This window comes from Mus caroli, chromosome 13, assembly GCF_900094665.2.
Source record: "Mus caroli chromosome 13, CAROLI_EIJ_v1.1, whole genome shotgun sequence".
NCBI lineage: Eukaryota > Metazoa > Chordata > Mammalia > Rodentia > Muridae > Mus > Mus caroli.
In genome coordinates this window covers 101253255-101267401 of record NC_034582.1, presented here as the reverse complement: position 1 = coordinate 101267401, position 14147 = coordinate 101253255, and the positions used below count along the sequence as shown (strand labels likewise).

Below are 14147 nucleotides of genomic sequence, written 5' to 3'. Positions count from 1 at the left end.
CAGGGAGCGCAGCGCGCGTCCCGAGCGCCAAGGACTCCAGGTCTCAGCCCCGCCGCAGACTCCAGAGCGCCCGCGGCTGCTGTCCGCCACCGGGCGGCCGTGAGCGACAACCGTCTCGCGATCGAGAGTTTGCGCGATCCTCTCGGCCCGTGTGTGCGCTCTAAGTGAGCGGCCGGACCCCCTGGGTCTGCAGCAGGTCGCGGCAGAGGGCGACTGGGGCTCTGGGGTGAACCCGGGCGGGCCGGCTTCTTGGCCCGAAGGGCTGAAAGAGTGCGAGGGCGGGGCGGGGCAGGGCAGCGCGGCCGGCTCGGGACGCGCGTCCAGCGGCTGCGGGGCAGCATCCGAGCGCTGCGCGTGTCCGGGCGCTCGATCGACTCGGCTCCCTGGCGTGTCGCCGGGCCGGAGCGAACCCGGGGCTCAGGGCTGGGTGCGCTGCAGTTACGCGGGGCAGCCGCGCCCCTTCCCCACCTGGGTCGGCGAAAAGTGAAGTGGAAAACAGTGGCTGAGCTCAGCCCTCCTCCCTTTCCCCCCCTGCGCCGCAGCCACGGCCGAGGGTGGGGGGAAGTTCGCTCCGCCGGGTTGGAAGGAAAGCAAGGCGGCCTGGGCCGCGCCTCCCCCGCCTTCCTCTCGGCCGCGTCCCCGGGGCTTCACGCAGCATTTCTTTGTTTTGAAAGCGCCTCCTCCGCCCAGAGGCTTTTCCCCGCGGGGCCGGCTGAGTGGGGGGTGGGGCATCGAGCAGTCGGCCCGCCCTCCATTTAGTCCGGAACCCTCCCCCCTCCCCGCCCCGCGGCGACCCACGCGGAGCGTCCTCGCTCGGCGGACATCAAAAGGAGGCAGGGCGCTGGAGGGCTAAGTTGAGTAGACAGGGGGCGCAGAGACCCACCCACCCTTCCCCTTGGCAGACGGCCCGACCCCTCCCGCGGAAACCCCGCCTGAGCCCCGCCCCCCGCGTCACAGCAGCCTGACATTCTCACAGCCCACCGGGCACCCAACCCGGGTGCCCCCGCCACCCCCGTGTCCACGGAGCGCTCTATTTATGTTTCAGCCCAGTGATTTGCATAGGCCCCGCCCCCTCCCCTAGGTTCTCCCTATCGGCGCTCCTCCTCGGCGACGTCGTCACGGCCTAGGCCACACCTCCCGTGCCCCTACAAGGAGCGGCGGGCCCTAGATGGCAGCGTGGCGTCGCCACGGCGTGTGCGTGTCGCGCTTCCTTGTGCCGTTTATAGGGTCCCGGCACTTCCGCTGTCGGGTTAGAAGCGGCGCGGTCATGGCGGAGCGCGGACAGCAGCCTCCTCCCGCGAAACGGCTCTGCTGCCGGCCGGGCGGCGGCGGCGGCGGTGGCGGCGGCGGCGGCGGTGGGGGCAGCAGCGGCGGCGGCGCGGGTGGCGGCTACAGTTCTGCCTGTCGGCCCGGCCCGCGGGCGGGCGGTGCGGCGGCGGCGGCGGCGTGCGGGGGCGGCGCGGCACTGGGGCTGCTGCCGCCGGGCAAGACCCAGAGCCCCGAGTCTCTGCTGGACATCGCAGCGCGCAGGGTGGCGGAGAAGTGGCCGTTCCAGCGCGTGGAGGAGCGCTTCGAGCGCATCCCGGAGCCGGTGCAGCGTCGCATCGTCTACTGGTCCTTTCCCCGCAGTGAGCGGGAGATCTGCATGTACTCGTCCTTCAACACCGGCGGCGGCTCCGCGGGCGGCCCCGGCGACGACAGCGGCGGCGGCGGCGGCACGGGCGGCGGCGCGGGCGGCGGCGGCGGCTCCTCATCCTCGCCGGCCGCCACCTCAGCCGCCGCCGCCACCGTCGCCGCGGGCACCGGGACCCCGTCGGTGGGGGCGGCCAGCGCTGCGGACGGCGGCGACGAGACGCGGCTGCCCTTCCGCCGGGGTATCGCGCTGCTGGAGAGTGGCTGCGTAGACAACGTCCTGCAAGTCGGTGAGTCACGGGGCCGCCGCGGGCCGTCGGTCGGTCCTTCGGTCTGTCCTCCTGTCCCTCGGGGGTGGGGGAGGGAAGGGTCTCCCCTCCGCTCCCCTGGGCCGCCCCGGGCCGGGCGCGCGCGGTGCAGCAGCGGGCCACTCGGACGGTCCCCGGAGCGGAGCGCCCATTTCCTCCCGCTGGTCCCCGCCCCCGTCTCCCCGGACGGGCTAGCGCGAGTGGGAAATGAATCAGCAGGACGCGCCCCTCGGTGGCGGGGCGGTGGGTGTCGGCGTCCCGGTCGTCTGTCCCGCAGGCTGAGTGCGGGTGTGCGGGGCGGGCGTGGACAAAGGCGCGGGTGGCCGCGGGGCTCGGGCTGGGGCGTGCGGCGCGGGGGAGGGGGCGCGGGCCGCAGACAATGCCGACCGGGGCGCTCGCTCTGCACTGCCCGGCTCGCGTCCTTTCTTCTGGCGCCGCTCCGCGCCCCGCGGTCCGAGGTGGGGTGGTGGCGATCCCTTCCACCCCGCTCGGCCACCGCTCCGCTCGGGGCTCCGACGGCCGGCCGGCCCCGCGTACTCCGGCAGCTTAAGGTGTCTGCGACGAGCTCCGCGGCGTCCGCGTCCGGGTCCCCGAGCCACCCCGGCCGGGAGCGACGGCCGGCCGGGCCGCTGAGGGGCGCCGCTCGCGCTTCTCCGTCCGGTGAGGCACCCCGCCGCCGGACTTCTGCCTGAGCCCGGGGTTCGGGCGCGGTGCTGAGGGAGCGGGGCAGCACCGCCGATGCCGTGACCCGCGGCCGGCGTCCGCACCGAGGGGCCCCGCGGCCCCTGCGCCGCTGTGCGCCCCGCACCTCCCGGCACTTTGTTCTCCTTTCGGGTTTATTTGTGCCCCTTTCAATTTTCTGTCACCCTCCGAAAAGGGGAAAGCAAACAAAAGAGCCTCTTTATTTCTTTTCAGGGCTTGTAAAGTAGAAGATATTTGACAAAGGCGAGAGAAGGACTTGTGATTTAAAGCTGCACAGCCCTTCTTTCTCTGACAGACCAGGAGAGTTTTCTCAAATCCCTCTGCCTTCCGCGGGGCTTTTCTTTTTCTTCTGATTCGATATCTTTTCCAGCCATAGTTACGGGAACGTTTGAACTGGATTGAAGTGAACAATGCTGCAGCGCAGCCTCCCTGTCCCCATATTTTTCCTCCGGATTGCTGAAGGCGTATTTTATAACCCCCTCCCACTCTGGTTGAAATTGTAGGGATGAACCCCGAAGCAAATGAATGAGGAGAGATAGATTTGAAAGGCTGTGTCTGCCTCTGTCCGTCTCTCTCTCTCTCATTTTTAACTTGATCTTTTCTCTCTATGGTTCAATCTTTTTATCCTTTTCCTTGGGAGTGGAGTGGGGGTCTGGACAGTGGCCCCGACACAGAAGATTTGTTTTAATCCTGTTTGGTTAATTTGAATTCTAATGTAATCTGAAAACGTGATTTTCTGCATGGTCATTTATTTCCAAAGACAGCCCTCAGTGTTGCTCAGCACCGTTTCCCTCTAAGAGGGGGGTTGGTTTTTGAGGCTATCCGTCTTTACCCCCACCTTTTCCCCTTTAAAATCTAATTAACATTCTTTCTAGTTACACTGCCCCCCCCCCCCCCCCCCCGCCCACCTTCTCCTCTTTCCCTGCCGGTTTGAAGCTGATTGAATCAAATGTATGGTCTCTGAGTATAACTAACTGGAGTCTGAATTTTTATGGCTTGGCTGGCAATGTTGCGTCGTGGCCCCCCGCCCGCCCCCCCTTTCCCCTTGCTGTGTTTGACTCTGCTTGTGAGCAATGAGGAATGACAGGAGAGCACATAGGGAGGGTTTCTTGGCTGATTGCATTTAAGCCAGGAATTCACTGTGAAAATAAAGCCAAGGGGCGATAAATAAAAGATGCAATCTTCTCTAGGAGACAGACACACAGCGTGGGCTTTGCCTGCTTTCATCAGTGGAAGAGGCTAGAGTGAACGGCAAGTTGTAAAAGAAAATAGTAACTTTGTCAGTAGTCGCCAAAGCGGGAGGGCCGCCACTTGAGTGAGTGCAGTTGGCCAGTGGACTTGAAGAGGCATGCATACTTCTAGTACTGTTTGAAGACTTGACCACCTCTTGGAAATACATATGTACTAAACCAATGCGGTACAAATTGTGGAAAACAACGTTTTTTACCCCTTTCTTCTCTGAGTTCTGCCAGTTTCTTTAACATCCAAGTTTTCTTACTTGTGCCAGTGAGCGTCGAGATGGAAGCCTGTTAAACAAATGTCTGGCAGCTGGCACTGTGAGCTAGAAAAGGTAGAACCAGGTTTTGACCACCTTTGATGAGTGGGGAGGCCAGCTAGATTAAATATCTAACTTAGCATCAAGTGGTGGCTGGAGTTAGTATACTTTAAGAAGTTTATAATTGTGATTTGCTGTAGAGTCACCCCTCCACTCCCCCAAGTCAAAACCAAACCAAAACCAAAACAACTCCAAAAACCCGAGATGGAAAAGAACAGAATACTATATTGATGTCATTATAGACAGTTTTCTGCTGTTGACAATTTGGGTTTGTACAGGAAGTGTTCCTGAAGGCTGGTCACATAGGACACTCTCGTTGTTGGCCTTATCTTACAAGCTTGTCCACAGCTTGAGCAGCAGGGAATTGGGCTTGCTAGAAATGAAGCTTGTTGGGTAGATTTTCAGAAATGCACTAAATTTTTGCACTGGCAAGCGCTATTGAATTATTAGATATAAATCACTGTATTTAATAATTGCTCTTTGGTGGATATAGGGAAGTTTTATAGAAATGTGTTTACTTACTTTTGCTAAATTAGGATGCTTTTTGTTAAGAAGGGTCTCTGTTGGTCTGTAGTCTCAATCTCAGTTAAGCAAGAATTTCCGAGATAACACCTGAACAGCTTCCCCCAGGTTTTTGTCCGACCCTCTTGTATATGACTTAAAATCAAAGACAAAGACAGATTAATTGGAAAAAAATCTTTAAAAGTTTTCTGTTGGTCTGAAAACATCGTAAAGCAAGTAAAATCTTTGGAGTAAATATTTATGGCATGTTTGACCAAAGTTAGGCATTTATAATCTATAGGATTATAGATGATTGTGATAGTGTCCAATAAAAGTGCTCTGTATGAGAACGCCCACTGCATGTACTTTGCAGCAGTGAAAACCTGGGCTCATTCTCGATATCTGTCAGATAGGATTTGGTCAAGAACTGATTGGAGTACTATGCAGCTATGAACAAAAGCAAATTTTAACAGAGAGGTGATCTTTTACAGTAAGTAGTTATGTCAAGTGTGATGGCTCATGACTTTAATCCCAGCACTCAAGGTGGGGAATCTCTGAGTTTAAGGGTACCCTGTTCTACATTGTGAGTTCCAAGCCAGCCAGGACTATATATATTAAGGTCTTGTTCCAGGAAAAAAACAAAACCCAAAACAAAAACTACACACAGGTTTAAAAAACAAACAAAAGACTTTGGCCCAGCAGTGTCTGGAGAGGGGTTGAGTGGACTGGCAAGTCTTAGAGGATTCAGTTCTCTCTTAATGCAACCACGGTTTCAGAATTAAAGACGATTAATCTTGGAGTTATAATGTAGTTTTGGGGGTTTTTGTCCTGTGTGTGAAGATTATTCTTTCTGAGGGATGGGTATGTATTTTTTTTTTCAAAGTTTATTTTGATTACAGTATTTTTTAGAACCAAGGCAAACTTAAGCACAACCAGAGCCCTGTGTGTGAGAAGGAAGGAGTTTGGCTATTTCTTTCTTTGGTAGTTGCTTTTGGGAGAGAAAAGTACTGCTTGCATTTTATTAATAGATTAGCTCATATATTTTTTTTTTTTTTTTTTTTTGCTGGGGGTGATGGAGTGAAGACAGGAAAGTACAAGGAGAATATGTATTGAAATTAAAATGAATAAAAATTTTAGTCAGTTAATATATTGACCTTTACTAGAGTGTTTTTATTTTCTTCATTGACCAAAGATGACTGTATAAAGATGAGATTCTAAATTCACTTTCAGAGTTGAGTGTATTTTAGATGTCTGTTTTATTGCACTCACTTTCAAGGGTGAAATAATAGGGAACAATTTTGTATAGCACTGTATACTAATTTATTTTTGCTTTTCAGGGGGATTAAGAGCAGGGACAAGGGAGGCAAATGCTCTACCACTGAACCATACCCCAGCCTTTTGGTTAGGGAGCAAGTTTATTGAGTGCAGAGAAGAGGACATTGTGGAAGCATTCACATGTGTTTGTGTGTGACGTGGGAGGTTGGTTTGCAGTTTTTCAGTACCTGCTAGGTGAGGAGTGCTTGGTGTTTAGTGATGCTTCCATCACTGGTATTGGTCCAGTGAAGAACTCTCTCTCTCTCACCAGTGGGCTCAGACACAGATCCAAGGAGGGAGGGAGGAGATGGCTCAGTCAGTAGAGTGCTTGGTGAACAAGCAGGAGGACATGAATTTGGACATTCAGTACCCCCATAAAAAGGATACATTTCTTACCCCAGCATGCAGAGGGCAAGAGCCAGGGGGATCGTTGGAGCTTATTGGACAGCCAGCCTTGCTGAATTGGTGAGCTCCAGGCTCAGTAATAAACCTTATTTCAAAAAATAATATGGAGAGTAATTGAGATGCATACTCATTGTTGACCTCTGGCCTCCACATAGGTATACTCAGATGTATACACATTCACATGAACAATGTATACATCCCATGGCTATACACACACACACACACACACACACCAATACGTCAACAATACTGGAAGATGGACTTGCAGACTTTGGTTAAGCAGCCGTTTCTATTTTTGCTTCAGCCTTGCTGTTGTTTGTTTTTCGTGCAAGGGGTTGAATGGAGTATCTCTTTGATGCTAGGCAAGTGTTCTACCATAGAGCCACATCTGCAGTCGGGCCTTGTAATTCCTTGCTAAATAGTTGTGTTATGAGTACACTCTTGGACTGCAGAGGCTGTCTCTCTTTTTTCCCCTTTTGTGTTAAATTTCAGTTCTTTGGAAAGCGCTAGGCTTCAATGCTATTCTTTTGGAAACATCAGGATGCCTGTGAGCCATGGCCTTTAATGGAAGAGAATTACTGCAATTAATCAAACATTGGAGCTTCTTATTCTCTTAAGTATGTCCTTGTTGCATTTAAGATGCTCATTTTGTCATTGCCAGCCGCTTGCTGTCTCCTTCTTTGCTCTGATGTTTCATAAGGAGAAATGCTGGGCCAGGATCTCCCATCACACTCATGCTTAGCATTTAGTTAGGGATGTGTGATTTCTGCTGGTAATATGTGCACAGAACAGGATGGCTTTAAAGAAAGCAATCCCTTTTAAAAGCTACGTGATTGGTTTGGATCTTCACTCTTTCTGTTTTTGTGTTAGACTGTAAATTTTCTTCAGTGCATCAGAATGAGTTTGGTATCTCGAAGAAGCCTACTTTAACATACATGTGATAAAACAACTCATTTAGTGTTAGGAACCTCATTGGGGAGACATTCAACTCCAACTGCCATGACTTAAATTGTTAGGCTAAATGGGACATACAGTCTTATTAGGAAATGTGATTGTCTTAGAAATAAAGCAAATGACATTTTCATTACCTTTTAAATTACCATTGCATAACTAAAAACTTTGCTCAGTGAAAAGCCTAATTTATATCTACCTTGCTTTATTTGCTTTTGACTGTACACGTGTGTAGATTGCTACACATGTGGAAAGTGAGTTGTACATGTGTGCAGATTGCTACACATGTGGAAAGTGAGTTGTACACGTGTGCAGATTGCTACACATGTGGAAAGTGAGTTGTACATGTGTGCAGATTGCTACACATGTGGAAAGTGAGTTGAAGTAATTAAGCAGGATGACTTTGTCTCCTAAGAAATTAATATCAAATGATAATTTGGAGAAAAAGAATGTTATCTTGATTGATGGAAAAGCACTTCTGTTTTTCAGTTTAGCCAGATTCCTCAAACAGTAAAGTGTTGGTTAGATTTATTGAAAACGCCTGGGTATCTAATTTTAAATCAATGTCCTGTGTACTGCCGAATGTTTGCACATGGTTTTAATTTCTTTAAAAATAGGGTAGTTTTCTTTCTTTCCTCATCTAGAAAAGAGGGATAAAGTAAACTTTGGAGAGAAAGCAGTGTGAAATCTGCTATTGTTTTAAGCAGACAGAAACATGGACTTTCTAACAAATAGTAGGAGGCTGTTTGCTTGTAAAGGCTCTGGCAGAGATTTTCCGTCTTTGAAATGCTTGTCCGCCCTTCCTTCCTTCCTTCCTCCCTCCCTCCCTCCCTCCGACAGCATCTCACATAGTGGCATTGATCTCAGGATTGTCCTGCCTAAGCCTTCTAGGTGCTGAATTACAGGTGTGTAGTCCCATGCCTGGCCTATTTCTGTGGAACTGTGAAGTGAGAGTTTTGAGGTAAATATAAGTAGAAAAGGAGACAGGCCAGGGCATGGCCATCTCAAGACTTCGTTCAGTGACCCTGTGCAGTGTGCAGAAGCTTTCCTCTATCAAAAGAAACAAAACACAGTAGAGTGTTATTTTATCATTGTGTGTGTGTGTGTGTGTGTGTGAGAGAGAGAGAGAGAGAGAGAGAGAGAGAGAGAGAGAGAGAGGCTTTTAGAGATAGATCCATTTACTTCAGCTTCTCTTGATTTTCATTTTATTGAATATGTATTTCTAGACAAGAATCCTATTCTGTAGTTCTGGACCAGAACTCACTACGTACATGGTTTGGGATGGCCTGGAGCTCCCAGCCATACTGTCTCAGCCTCTCTCTCAGGTGGTGGGATTATCCTTGTGAAACACCATGCTTGGCTTTCCTGATTTTTCTGTTCAGAGCAAGCCATACGTGGCAGAAAACAGTGACTTCTGGTTTCCACAGCTTCCACTTGCTTGGATCTCTGGGGCCATTGGGTCATCTCAGAAGGGACAAGCAGCACTTCTTGAAGGTGAATTGATACAAATGCTGGTGAAGTCACTTTATGTGAGTGTTGTAAATGTGTTCTATTTCAGGCTAAAGTCTAGGGCTTCAGTTCAGTTAGTGTGCACAATAAGCGCTATTTATTGCTAAACAGTAGTAGCAGTTGGAGTTAGTAATGCTATGATATAAAAATCCATGAAAAGTTGTGTCTGCTATGGCACAAAACTTTTCCAGCTCTGTGCATAGGGAAAGTGCATGCAGACACCCATGTAATAGAGAATTTACTCAAAGTGGGCAGTGCTTACACACAGCACAGTTGTAACACAAGGAAGAAGTGTGGTGTGAATTTAATGTGTTTATAGTCGTACTCATATTTGGAAAAAAAAATTTGTACATATCTCCCTGCTCTCGTCGGCAAGCTGCCTCCTCCTCTGGGAAGGGAATATTCAAAGCCCTTCAGGAGGATTATACCCATATACACTTTTTTCTTCTTCCAGTCAAGTGTTGAACTTCTAAAAAGATTTTATTTTTTTTTCCATGGTTTGGGGCAGTTCTTTGTTAAATCAGTATGTCTCACAATCAGTCTACTGTAACATTTTCATAAAGTAGTAAAAGCTAAATTTATAAAGCTATTAGCAATGTATACTAGGTCTTGTTCTCCTTATTCTTTTTGCTTTTATTTTGTGTTTCAACACCGGGTTTCTCTGTGTGGTCCTAGCTGCCCTGGAACTTGCTCTGTAGACCAGGCTGACCTCCTTGGTGAGTGCTTTGCCAGCCTACTCGGCCCTGCCTGTGGTGTGTCCTCAGTATGGTTACTGATTCTAGATTATTCTCAAGCTTACAGTTACTCGCTGCTTTTCAGAGGCCTTCATGGAGATCTGAAGGTCAACTGTTAACTGTAGCTTGGATTCTAGTGTCTGTCAGAGCCAGTCCTCCCTCCTTCCCCCAAGCCCTCTGGTTCCTGCCCACCACCAAGCCACATCTGCAGCCAAATGCATCTTTTACTGTCTCTCTACTGAATTTCAGCTTGTATTAGGTGATAATCAACTTCCAGGAGAAGCTCAACTGTTAAGGAGTAACTTGAAGATTGGTCATGTGTGTGCTGCAGAGAATGTTCTCAAAGTGTGTTTAAGGGCTTACATTTTTCCTTTTCAGGCCCTTTAACAATAACTGTGATTAGCAATGATACTTCCTAGTGCTGGCAGAGCACTCAACTTTCTTTGAATGAGATAATTTTATAGCTTCATCTGTACAGTTGTTGTGCCCAGATGTTAATTGGTAGGACACAGCAGAACCTTTCAGTACATTTAAACTCTTAAAACCCAATAAGTTGATCAGATAAATTGGAGGCTCATTAAGTGAATTAATGTGCTTAAAATTCAGGTGACTGGCTGCCTGATCTTGCCTTACTTAACAGTCTATTTGAAGGGTTTTCATTGTTAATTAATATTAGGTCTTTACAAGAAATATCCTAAGACGATGATATAAAGATGATCCTTGAGAGCAGGTTTTAAATTCTTTTTTGTTTTGTTTTGTTTTAAATAAAGGTTTATTTGTTTATTTTATGTGTATGTGTGTTTGCCTGCACTTACGGGCATCTCATGCATGCAGAAGTCATCAGAGGTCAGAGGAAGACATTGCATTCCCTGGAATTGGACTCACAGGTGAGTGTGAGCTGCCACGTAGACGCTGGGGACTAAATCCAGGTTCTCTGCAAGAGCAGAAAGCGTTCTTTAAAAATATTTTTATTTCAGTTTTATTTAATTTTATATGTATGAGTGTTTTGGTTGCATACATGTGCATGTACCACATGAATGTAGTGCCCGCAGATGCCAGAAGTGGGCATTTGATCCCGTTTTGGAGTTACAGGCAGTCGCAAGCCACAGTGTGGGTACTAAGAATCAATACCTAGTCTTTTGCAGGAATAGCCAGTGCTCTTAACCACTGGGCCCTCTCTCCAGTTCCACACCAAGCACTCTTTCAACTGCTGATCCGTCACGTTTGCCTCTGCATTTTTGATTCTTTATGTCAGCACAGTTTAGAATACTGTACCTCATTTTACCCACTAAATATTTGCTGAGGCAACTAGCATCCCAATATCTTCATATGTGAAGGACAGTTGTTTCATAGTTTAGGTACAGAGGACAGTGCTTCTTTCTCTTAATAAAGACTTGGTCAGGTTGAAGGCTGCTGCACTACTTCCTTTGTCCTCTCCTCCCTCCTTTCTTCCTTTTCTCTCCTCTCCCCCCTGCCCCCTGCCCCCCGCCCCCAGACAAGGTTTTTCTGTGTAGCCCTGGCTGTCCTGGCACTCACTTTGTAGACCAGGCTGGCCTCGAACTCAGAGATCCACCTGCTTCGTCTCCCATGCGCTGGGATCAGAGGTGTTCATCACCATGCCTAGCTCATTACCTGGTTTCTAAAAGAAATGCTCTGCTAAATACCCATTGTAAAATAAACCCTGTACCTCAGAGGCGAGAAACCCGTTGTCTGACTGTTTTATGTAAGTAATCTTCTAAACTTTGCCCTGTTCCTGAGGATTTTTTTTTTTTTAAATAGCATTCTTTTAAGCTGACTTCTATCTCTGATGGATCTTATTTCTTCCCTCTCTCCATCCCCAACTATCAGTTGTGGAACTTTTATCAGCAACTCAGTCCTACAAAGATAATGGCACATGCCTTCCCTGGACAGTTGGTGAAGCTGACAGTGGGACGACCAGTAGAGGCTATGGGATGATGGAGCTGCAAGTAAGAGCCAGGGCATGCAGCTTCTGAGCCTCGCTTGCCCCGCAGTCTGTTTCCTTCTCTCCACATCTCTTCTCCTCCCCTCTGCTTCCCTCCTCCTTCCCGCTTCTTCCAGACCCTCTGTTGCACCCCCCCCCCCGATTTAGGGACATAAGCTGACGTCAGAAGGACCTATGTGTTCCAGCTGCTGCTTAGCTGCTATTTTTAGCCTGGCCCTACATCAGGCTGGCACTAGGCCATGGTGGCATAGGGCCAGTACTTTGTGGGACTGGTGGCTGATGTCGGAAACTTAATTTTTCATCAGACTAAGTTTGAGATATACTCTGTCCTACAACGTTCTGTTAGTTTGTACTTTTAAAAGAGAATAATTTTTTAATAAAATAAATGTTTTAAAAATAGTCATCATAAATAATAAATCTTGAAACACGTGCTAGAGAGATTATTTTAGAGAGAAGAAAGATTTAAAAGTTGTTTTATCGGGTCGGACATATTTAGCTCAGAATTTGGGCGTTGTGGTGGCACCAAGAGGTGCAAAGTTTACGTGGCTCATTGAAGTGCCTCAGCATTTTTAAAATTGCCACTGCTGTTAGAGTTGAGTTATATAATTAGAGGTGTCATCAGACCCAAAACCAAAAAAAAAAACAAAACCAGAAACAAAAAACCCCAGACCAAGAGTTTTTTCCTGCTGCACCCCTTTGCTCCTGCGTGTCTGTGGGTTCAGGTTTGTTAAATGGTCAAACACTTACTGTTCTTTAGAGAGCAGCAGGATTCTACCTGAAGGCCTGAGATCTGGGTCTAGATTCTACATACTTCCTAGCTGTATCCTGGAGCTCACATTTGCAAACCCAGCCCTACACTTTCAGATGCATCTGTACTTTTTTGTTTGTTTGTTTTTGAGACAGGGTTTCTCTGTGTAGCCCTGGCTGTCCTGGAACTCACTCTGTAGACCAGGCTGGCCTCGAACTCAGAAATCTGCCTGCCTCTGCCTCTCAAGTGCTGGTAAAGGCATGTGCCACCACCACCTGGCTGCACCTGTACTTTTTTTTTTTTTTTTTTGGTTTTTNGNGANAGGGTTTCTCTNTNTAGCCCTGGCTGTCCTGGCACTCACTTTGTAGACCGGGCTGGCCTCGAACTCAGAAATCCGCCTGCCTCTGCCTCCCGAGTGCTGGGATTAAAGGCGTGCGCCACCACGCCCGGCTTGCACCTGTACTTTTAAGAACCTACTTGACTATCTGCTGTATTGAAAATGGAAATTAGGATTTGTTTCTGAGTGATTTTTGGGAAGAAATAAAAAGTGTCACCATATGAAATGGCAGGGAGATCAGTAAGGAGGCTAAGCCATGCTTTCCTGCAACGGCGCACGGAAAGCTGAATGTGTTAGGGCTGAGCTGCGGTGCAGTTGAGATGACACTGTGGCTTCCAGTAGCGGCAGTGACGATCAGTCCCATAATTCTCTAGAAAGTGGTCCAATGTGAGGCTAATGTTAGTGCGTTGACCTGACACGCCTTCCTAAGGCAGTACACCATACTGATATAAAATCAAATTGATTTCTTCCTTAAGGTTGTTAAGGATGAATTCTAGGAAATTCACTTTTTATGAAAAGTCCAGGTCTAATGGCTTAGTGAAAAGTAGATGTTTGAGAGATTGTATTACGGTTTTATAGTTTTAGTTTTCCTTCCTTCTTGAGGCAGTCTTGTATGTTGCCCAGGTTGGCCTTGAACTTGTGGCCTCGTGCCTTTACTACCTCAGTATTGAGATTGTAGGCATGTGCTGCTACATTCAGCCCTACGTTCTCATATAGTAAATCAGAGATGCTTTTCAAAGCATGTGAATTATTTTTAGCCAGGGTCTGTCAGAGCAGTTCAAAATACCTCGGCATTTGCTGTCATCTTTGCCTCTTTCCCGAGTGCTGGGTTTGCAGGTGAGTGCCACCATGCCTGACATCTTGGAAAAGAGCAAGGTGAGCACTTGGATGAGTTATCTAAGAGTGTTTGATTTCTTTCATGGTGAAGGCAAATATTTGATCACAACTGAAGGTCTTGAGGGTGGAGGATCAAGTGTATTGACGTATATCACATCGTAGACATATTCCCATGTTGCATCTTTCTGCAGCTAGAGGCTGTATGTTCTACAGGTAGGTTTTCTTGAGATAACCTCGGAGAGTTATCTTGGGTGTAGTGTGGAGAGTGACCAGGTGGCATCAAGGGGTGCCTACAGAAGTGTGTCTGTGAGCCTTAACATGACTGATAGAAGATGATAACCTACCGCATGGTAGTTGATGGATGACTGTTGTTTGGATTGTTAATTTAATTGAGATTTACTAGGTGAGTTACGTTGTGTCAGTTTTGCTTTCAGAAGCTTGATTAAAACCAAGGTTCTAGAGGTTAGACCAGTGGACCTCAGAACCCCTGGAAGAGGTTAGACCAGTGGACCTCAGAACCCCTGGAAGAGGTTAGACCAGTGGACCTCAGAACCCCTGAAAGAGGTTAGACCAGTGGACCTCAGAACCCCTGGAAGAGGTTAGACCAGTGGACCTCAGAACCCCTGGAAGAGGTTAGACCAGTGGACCTCA

At 48.5% G+C, this 14147-nt stretch overlaps 1 protein-coding gene across 2 annotated transcripts in view; it reads left to right on the top strand.

The window, feature by feature from the left end:
• Positions 1–1258: 1258 nt before the first annotated feature.
• The window catches only part of Zswim6 (zinc finger SWIM-type containing 6), a 163838-nt gene continuing 150949 nt past the window's right edge, over positions 1259–14147 (top strand). The window contains exon 1 of one of the 2 annotated variants that reach the window (XM_021180894.2): positions 1259–1922. In XM_021180894.2, coding sequence (XP_021036553.1) covers positions 1268–1922 — 655 coding nt within the window. In that variant the 5' untranslated portion in view covers positions 1259–1267. Of the gene's footprint in view, positions 1923–9470; positions 10499–14147 lie in introns of those variants that run through there. The other variant, XM_029468625.1, reaches the window with a different exon arrangement.